Consider the following 9,677-nt stretch of genomic DNA (forward strand, 5'->3'; position numbering starts at 1 on the left):
CTTTTCAATGGACTTCGAGACCTAAATCTTTCAGGACTTTTGGAACCTCTTCTTGATGGGCTGATGGGGCTTCTTGATCCTCTTCTTACAGGACTCCTTGATCTAAATCTCACAGGACTTCTTGATGGTGTTCTTGAGTATTTTTTTGATTTTCTCCATATAGGACTCCTGGACCTTCTCATTATACCATTCTCTAGTTGTTTCCTTCTGTGGGGACTGTTCGATCTTTTCCTTCTGTGGGAACTGTCTGATATTTTCCTTTCATGAGGACTGTCCAATCTTTTCCTTCTGAGGGGACTGTCTGATCCTTTTCTTAATCTGGGACTTTCAGACCTTTTCCTTCTGTGGGGACTGTCCAATCTTTTCCTACTGAGGGGACTGTCTGATCTTTTCCTTCTGAGAGGACTGTCTGATCTCTTTCTCAAGTGGGGACTTTCAGATCTCTTCCTTGCTAAGAGACAATCTGATCTTTTCCATCCTAAGGGACTATTTGATCTTTTCCTCAGCAAAGGACTCTTTGATCTTTTCCTCAGCAATGGATTCCTTGATCTCATTGTTGGGGTCTTTGATCGTTTCCTCAGTGCAGGACTCTTTGATTTTCTCAGTGCGGGACTCTTTGATCTTTGCCTCACGGGACTTCCTGACTGCCTTGAGTGATCCTCTTCCCCTTTCCTTGCTGGGCTCTTGGAGTGTCTCACTACTGGACTCTCTGATCCTGAAAGCTTACCTGGACTCCCTTCACATACCTTCTCTTTCTTGTCTAACCATTTTTTCTTTGTTGTAGGGCTGCCTGGGCAAGACTCCAAGCTGGCTGAGGTAGAATGCTTCTCACTGATGGCTTGCAACAGCTTCCGTGACTTCAAGCGATTGGCTGAGACCTCGAGTGACTCCTTCTTCTTGATGTCCCACTCTTCCACCTCCAACTCTTGTAAACGAGATGGCCAGACACCCTGAAACAGCCACTGATCAATAGCTATTTGCACTGCAATAATGCAGCTACTCCTTGTTTACAGTTGTTTCCTTATTAAACCATTCATTATTACCTCAAAGTCAGAGATGATGATTATTTTTTTTTACCTTTCAATCGCTACTGGAGAGAGGTGCCTTCAAGTGGTGGCACCAATATAATTAAACTGCTCTGCTGTCCAGTTATACTAAAGTCCTTCAATTACCTCTCTGTCCCCCATGAGGAACATTACAGACTGCAGATGAAGGGCAACTTCAACCTGCAGTCCATCAAGTTCACACTTAAATGAACCAAGGGTTGCAAATACTACAGTACTACTACTTCACTTAATTACAGTACTGTACTTGTGATTCATTCTTGCTCTGAACTCAGAAATGAGTGCTTTTTGTGTGTAAGATATTTACAGAAGAAATATGTGCAGCATGTGATGTGGTGTGTGGAAGGAAGAGAAGGCGGAGGGGGGTACAAGGAACAGCGTGGTGGACTGAAGAGGTGAAACAGGCTGTGGCACAAAAGAAGAAAGCATACAATGAATGGGTGAGAAATAGGGGCGTGGAAGAAGTTGAGAGGCGGAAGAGAGAGTTATATGTGGAAAGGAAGAGAGAAGTGAAAAGATTAGTAAGAGAGAGTAAGAAGAGAGTGGATGAGGAATTTGGAAGGAATTTGAGTGTAAAGTGGAGGGACTGTAAGAAAATGTTCTGGAGAGAAGTGAAAAGAGTAAGACAGGGTGGAAGTGAAGTTAGCAGGGGAGTGAAAGATAAAAATGGTAGATTACTAGTGGAGAAGGGAGAAAAAGTGAGCAGATGGAGAGAACACTTTAAGGAATTGTTGAACGTAGAGGATGGAAGTAATGCAAGTATAAGTGGCTGGGGAATGGCTGGGAGAAGGAGGGAGGTGAGAAGACAGGAAGAAATCAGTAGGATAGAAGTTGTGGAAGCAATGAAGAAAGTTAAATCGGGAAAGCCCCAGGAATTGATGGAGTGTGTGGTGAAATGCTGAAGCATGGGGGAGAGATAGTAGTAGAATGGATGTGGAAGATGTGCAGATTGGCCTGGGAGGAAGGTAGAGTCCCGGAGGATTGGAAGTCAGGTATAATTTTTCCCTTGTACAAAGGAAAAGGGGAAAAAGAAGTGTGTGGTAATCATAGGGGCATTTGTCTTCTTAGTATAATAGGAAAAGTGTATGGTAGGATACTTATAGACAGAGTTAGAGAAAGAACAGAGAAATTAGTTGGAGAAGAACAGGGAGGCTTTAGGAAGGGAAGAGGTTGTGTAGATCAGATATTCATTCTTAGATCTTTAGTGGAAAAGTTTCTAGAGAAGGGAAAGAAGTTGTATGCGGCTTTCAGAGATTTGGAGAAAGCATATGACAGGGTGGATAGACAAGGATTGTGGAAAGTGTTAAGAATATATGGAGTAGATGGGAAGTTGTTGAATGCTGTGAAGAGTATGTACGATGGTGCGAAGGCTGCAGTGCGTGTGGATGGTGAACTAAGTGAATTTTTCTCTTTGAAAGTTGGTTTGAAACAAGGATGTGTCATGTCTCCATGGTTGTTCAATCTGTACATGGATGGGGTAATAAAAGAGGTACAAGGTAGGGTAGTGGATGTTGGAGTGGCCCTGGTGAGAGAGGATAGTGTTTGGAAACTCCCTGTACTGTTGTTTGCAGATGATACTGTGTTGTTGAGTGAAGACGAAGGGGAGCTGCAAGGCTTGGTGGATGAGTTTGAGAGAGTGTGTAAGAAACGGAACCTAAAGGTGAATGTAGGGAAGAGTAAAGTGATGGTCTTTGAGAGAGGTGAAGTTAGTGAATGTACAGCAAGGTTAGATGGTGAGGAATTGGAAAATGTGAGTACGTTTAAGTATTTGGGTAGTGTGATGAGTAAGGATGGAGGTTTGGAGTGTGAAGTGCTTGAAAGGGTACAGCAGGGAAGAAAGGTTGCTGGTTCCTTGAAAGCAGTGATAAGAAACAGGGAAGTGAGCATGGAAGTGAAAAAGTTACTACATGACAGTATTGTGATACCAACTCTAACGTACGGAAGTGAAGCTTGGACATTGTTGGAAGGACACAAGTCAAGAGTGAGAGCAGTGGAAATGAGTTATTTAAGAGGAGCCTGTGGAGTCACGTGGAGAGACAGGCTGACGAATGAGGATATAAAGGAGCGTTGTGGTGTGGATGTGGATGTGATAGGAAGCGTTATGAGGAACACACTGAGGTGGTTTGGCCATGTGGAGAGGATGGAGGCGAAAGACTGACGAAGAGAGTGTATGTGAGTGAGGTGGAGGGGGGAAGAGGGAGGGGGAGGCCGAGGATGAGATGGAGGGATGGGGTGGAGAGGTATATGAGAGAGAGGGGGTGTGAGTTGGGAGCAGGGCAGTGAAATGGCGGGGGACAGGGCGACTTGGAGGCGATTTGTTTGTGGCCACCCCAAACGGGATTGAGGCGTCTGGCAATAGATAGATAGATAGATAGATAGAATTACCAACCAGAAGCATGCTTCTCTTAACCCCTCAAGACCGATGCTGCACGATCGTGCTTTTGTGTAATTTGACACATCAGCCTATCCCGCACAATCGCTAAAGACACACAAAAAAGTGGGGGAGGGTAACTCAGCCCCTTTGGTGACATATATGGGATCAGATCAATGAGAGCTAGAGTGTCTGGGGTGATATGGCATGATTGGCCCCCCCAGGTGGGGGAGAAGGAACCCCCCCACCACCACCATCACTTTACCTCCCTCAGCCCCACTGCGTCATCTCCACATTGTCCCCACCCAACCAACCATATCCCAACATACCCCCTACAGTGGTGTGTGTGCATAGCAGCCCTTCTCCCCTCTCCCTCCTCCCCTGTCCCTCCATCTGCCTCCCCCCTCCAGCAATACACATTCCACCTCCACTTTTTGCCTGGCTTGTTTTGTTGCTATGGGCGTAGCCACACTGACAGCTTGTCCTGCCAACTCTAGGGAACACTTCACATTGACATTAGTTACGTATGTATAATTATTTACTGTAAATAATGCATTTTCTGTACATTTTCTATTTTCGCTCTTGGGGGATTGGTAACTTTTTTGCAGCTTTGATGAGCGATTGTGCGATAACTATTTGGTCAATCTGGCTGAAACATACATTTTCAGATGTGTAAATTCAGTCCCTTGAAATGTGGAAGAAAAATTTTTACCTTGGTGAAAATCGAAAAATCAACCCTGTTTTGCAGATGGAGGGACAGACCTGCTGAGCGAATTGCGTACTTGAGGGGTTAAAAGCCATTGCCCTTAAAGTACCATGACATTTTGCCTGTAGGAAGAGGCCAGGGTGACATGCAGGTGAGTGATGTGTGGTGAATCCTTCCTGGATCAAGGTGACTGGCTAGAGACAGAGAGATAAATAGACAGACAAGTGACAAATCTTAGGGTTTAATGACTCTACACCATCATGGAGAACTTGTCTCATTTTCATGATGTGTGTCAGGGGATTAACCTTATTGAAGCTTCTCCCTCCATCAGTTTATTCTTGTTGCTTTTAGATGTTTTATTGAACTTAGGGAAGGCTTCTCAAACTGAAGGCATTTATCAAGGCTATTTCTAGCAACACCAATTCAAGTAGTCTGTCCTATGCTGAATAAAATAAAAGAAATGGCAAGAATAAAGTGAAAAGGAAAAAAAAAAAAAAATCCCACACTTCAATGGGTTAATATTGCTATCTTCTGAAAATTTCAGTCAGATTAAAATAGATGTTTTGAATTGGATAAGTTAGATACAGCCTTCATTAATCCCTCTGTTGCTATGGATGTGTCGAAAATTGAATAAATCAGTGGCAGCAGGAATAGTAACATATTCAGACTGAATGGGTAAATAATGGATGTGACCTTTTCTAATCAGTCATCAAAAGTGTCTTGGTGCCACCTCTTTCTGAAATAAGACCTAAATTACCAACAACAGGAAATTTAAATTCCCTACTACAGATAATATTCCTGACTTCTAGGTTAAAGATGCATTTGAAGTTACAGTAAGTCCTTGTTAAAATGTCACTGATATATTCCAACATATCACAACTTTTTTCCACTGACAAATTTAACTTAACAGGTACCAATGATACTTTACTGGGCAAGTTTTCTGTGATTAATAAGCACCAAAAATGCAAAACACAGACATAAATGGCAACATACAATGAGGACTTATTTTATTACAGTAAAACCTCTACAACTCGGCATTATACATGTGCAAGCCTTGTCGAGTTAGCCTATTTGAAGAGTTGTAGGGATGAAGTTTAAGTTCCCCCCCAGCACACACACACACACACAAAAAGAAAAAAATGGAAAAAAAATTAAAAGTTTTTACAATAAGCAGTAAAAGCTGCCTTACCATGATTCCATGCAGTTGTAGGGTGTATTCCAGGCATGAAGGAGGACTTTTGGTAGTTTTTGGAGGTGTTAGGGGGGCTCAAGATCACTTTTGGGCACACCTTTACTGTACTGTACTTGATGCTGTACACTATGTAAAGCACAACTAACACTATAAAGGCCATTACTGTAATGTATTTATGACATGTACTATACTGGGGAACTAAACACTAAACACTTAAACATTATTGTACAACTCGGCATCTTACAGAGTTGGGGGGACTTTTGCCGACTCTCTTCCTCTCACGTGTGCATTTTTGGGAATTTTTGAATTTTGATTTTTTAAATGAATATTTTGGAGCCTTCCCGAGTTGTAGAGGTTTCCAACTTGAAGGATGCCGAATTGTAGAGGTTTTACTGTATACTGCATAATAATAGTAGTTCTAAACCCAGATTCATCTGAAATGTGAGCCCAGTGGACTGCAGGTTGAAGTTTCCCTTCTCCAGCAGTACATCAGCCTCCTTCTGGGGGGATAGGGAGGAAGTTGAGAGACATCTACATAATCTGGCAGGAACTACAGATGTCACTACATGCAGGTGTCCCTCACCAGCACCTCTGTACTGTAAAAGAAAATATAGGTACCTTCCACTCAGAGTAAAAATCATAAACCAATGGATCAGCACCAAGGTCAAGGACACTCTGAGTGCGCATGTTGATGAAGCTGAGCCATTCTGCGTGGTACTTTGGGTGGGAGTCTGGCTGTGCACGGTAGCGCTCATACTCCTGCTGGTGGCACTGGAACAGGTGTTTAATCATCAACCGGTACTCAGCACTCCCCAATACCGGTTGTTTCTCAAGATTTTTGCTGAAATGTGGAAAGAAAAGTTACAGATTATATTCAACCAGTACTGCTTCGTTCTCAGGACTTGCTCTAAAACATGGAGGGAGAAAAGTTACAGTAATTAATGAGTTCCTTATTAAATACCTGTTCTTTCTTTCTTAAAACAGTAGTTCCTCACTTACCAGCTAATGCTGTCAACATATTCCTGAAAACTAGTTAATCTCTTCAATCCAATGATGTATTTCTGCAGTGTTCTACTTCCAAACAATTTTATTACTCTTCTAGAGAGAAATCACACTATGAAGGTATAATGTTTTTTTGTCCCATTACACTCCAAATTTTACTGTAACTGAATCATTTGAAGGTAGCAAGATTAAAAAAAAAATAAATATATATATATCTATCTATCTATCTATCTATTGCCAGACGCCTCAATCCCGTTTGGGGTGGCCACAAACAAATCGCCTCCAAGTCGCCCTGTCCCCCGCCATTTCACTGCCCTGCTCCCAGATCACACCCCCCTCTCTCATATACCTCTCCACCCCCTCCCTCTTCCCCCCTCCACCTCACTCACATACACTCTCTTCGTCAGTCTTTCACCCTCCATCCTCTCCACATGGCCAAACCACCTCAGTGTGTTCCTCATAACACTTCCTATCACATCCACATCAACACCACAACGCTCCTTTATATCCCCATTTGTCAGCCTGTCTCTCCATGTGACTCCACAGGCTCCTCTTAAGTAACTCATTTCCACTGCTCTCACTCTTGACTTGTGTCCTTCCAACAACGTCCAAGCTTCACTTCCGTACGTTAGAGTTGGTATCACAATACTGTCATGTAGTAACTTTTTCACTTTCATGCTCACTTCCCTGTTTCTTATCACTGCTTTCAAAGAACCAGCAACCTTTCTTCCCTGCTGTACCCTTTCAAGCACTTCACCCTCCATATATATATATGATATTATACTAAAGTTAAGTTAAAATTGCTCCAAATGTGGGCTGAGATCCAGAAGGAAATATAATACCCTAAAAATGCAAAGGAGCATATCAAAAGCAGCAAATAAGTACCCCCCCCCTCTCTCTCTATACTGATGTAAGTGCATCTACTTGTATATACTGAGAAATGAGGTTTACACACAATCTAAAGAAGCAAATAATGCACTGAGATATATACTATTCGTTGCACATCATGACCACTTAATAAATCACGAAAACAGGTTAAGTAAAAAATGTTCCTAATCTGACTGACAACTTTACAGAGAAGAAATTAGTGAATGAGTATTAAATGCATACGGTACCAGTAATTAATGCACAATATTTATTACTCTCCTAATGACAACTGTTCTTGGATTTGATTGATGTATTTGGATTTGATAAGAATTACCATTCTATCTTAGGTTTCTCATACTATTATGTGCCAATTATAAATGCCAGACATCAGCATCAGCCAACAGCACTTTTGTAAAACTGCAGACCAATGAAATGAATCCTCTACTGATACACATGAATAAATGGGGAACACACCTTGCCAAATTTTCATTAAAAAAAAAAAAAAAAAAAAAAAAAAGGCTGACTATAGTTGGTTCATTTTCACCATGGAGTACTGGGAACCTCTCATACTTTGAACAATACTAAATTGTGGCTGCATGAAATCTGATGAGCTTTAGTTTTGAGGTACAATGAGTCTCCTTGGTTGTTAGTCAAATCCACTCTTCAATCTGACTACAGTGAGCTGAAAAAGATTAAGGATCTTTCTCATATAAAAATATACCTAGGATCATATTCACAAATGGATCTTAGCTAAATTCTTATGGTAAAACCATCTCCATAAGACTTAATCATTATCTGTAAGGGTTTTGCTTTGCCATTTCTTTCACCATGTAATATACTCATTTTGATTTGAGGAGTTTGCTAAATGTTTGAGTTAAGATAAAAGCACAAAGTAACTCAATTTAGGCTCAAGGAAATTTATGAATGCCTTCCCCCAGCTATAGCTACCTGTACTACTCAACATGTATACTGGGCCATCTTCACTCCTCACAACTTACCGACTGGCCATTCTGGTGCTCCTGTATGGTGATGGGAATCTCTGGGTGCCTCTGAGAGTACTGCAAGCTTTGTGAGTGTTGTGCTGATTCTCTCTACTCACATCCTTGTCTGGCTTCCTCCACACACCATCACGTCGTGGTATCAGAGCACCCCTGATTGGCAGAATCTGAATTTAGTGAAGTATAATGGATGGTTACCCAGTAACATATAACCAAATGACAGGATGTGGTCTAGTGGGTTAAGGCAATTCAACTGGATGGGATCCATAATGGTTTACATCTGAGAGATGGTGGGGTTTATTGCTCACATAATGGAGAGCCCTCTCAATGTCTCCTGACATTGAGAGGGCTCTCCCTACGTGCTAAGAAGTCTTTGTATGCAGCATGTGTTAGGAGTGTAATGCTATATGGCAGTGAGACCTGGGCAGTGAAGGAGGAAGATATTTGCCGGCTCAGACGTACAGAAATGACAATGATTAGGTGGTTGTGCAGTGCGTCCCTGCATCCAAGGCCTGGAGGGGCTGGGTTTACACAGTAATGGAAGAGTTGAGAGGTAGGATGGGACTGGAGTGTATTGGTGTTGTGATGAGGAGAGGTAGATTGGACATGTGGAGAGGATGGGGGATGATAATTGGGTGAGGAAGGTGAGAAGTGTTAATATTGGGGGTGGGGTTATGAGGGGTAGATCGAGAAAGACATGGGACGAGGTCATTAAGTGTGACCTTAGGGTTAAGGGACTGAACAGGGAGGCTGCAATGGATCGTGCAGCGTGGAGAGCCGCCATTAGGTGACCAAGGCTGACACATGCAAGCATGTTAGAGCCTTTAAAAACGAAACGAAAATGAAAACGAAACGATAATATCACCCATGGATGAGTGAGGCTGGTCATCTTTGCCTTAAATGTTGGGACTGAGCAGCCTAGCTCTAAGCCCGTATCCTCAAGACAGTGGAAAAAGAGATTGGATGACTAACAGGGCAGTAGATGCACAGGACTGTTAATTTGTTTGAAGGGCATCCTGGTACTACAAATGTATATATGTGAGGAAAGTAAACATTAAGAGCAATCCCATACAAACCCCTTTCAAAGTGTAGGGGCCAGAGGCTACAATATCATGTACATATCTGGTACATTTACAGGAAGACCCAGCCTACTTTCCTTGACAGTATTATATCACTGAAAAACTTCCAGTCACCTCTTTGGGATCAAACTTATGTGAGGCTGTCACTGATCAGGGAATTCTAACCACTAGACCACCAGACTGAACAGTGTGAAGTATTATTTAAAGTACGATGGTTGCAAACTGTGGGAGACAATATAAGATCCTGGATCGGGGCCTGAGAAGGAACATGACTTACAGACTGTGACAGAAGGAGACCTGCCATGAAGTGAAATGACCTACATGTACATGGTAAAGTCCATGCTCTATACATATAACATAGCAGAAGCACCTGTATGGGTTGCTGAGGGATAGCTGAA

The 9,677-nt window shown here is 42.3% G+C and overlaps 1 protein-coding gene across 1 annotated transcript; it reads right to left on the bottom strand.

Annotated features, from left to right (window-relative positions):
• Positions 1-486: 486 nt before the first annotated feature.
• On the bottom strand, positions 487-8,211 carry LOC145392140 (uncharacterized). Its single transcript, XM_080266591.1, has 4 exons — positions 8,201-8,211; positions 5,952-6,174; positions 747-950; positions 487-681 (listed from the first exon to the last, which is right to left on the bottom strand). The coding sequence occupies exons 1-4, from the start codon at positions 8,209-8,211 to the stop codon at positions 487-489; spliced, it is 633 nt and encodes a 210-aa protein (XP_080122717.1).
• Positions 8,212-9,677: the final 1,466 nt, after the last annotated feature.

Source organism: Coenobita brevimanus, chromosome 21, assembly GCF_032717465.1.
Source record: "Coenobita brevimanus isolate Jiangsu-jjx chromosome 21, ASM3271746v2, whole genome shotgun sequence".
Taxonomy (NCBI): domain Eukaryota; kingdom Metazoa; phylum Arthropoda; class Malacostraca; order Decapoda; family Coenobitidae; genus Coenobita; species Coenobita brevimanus.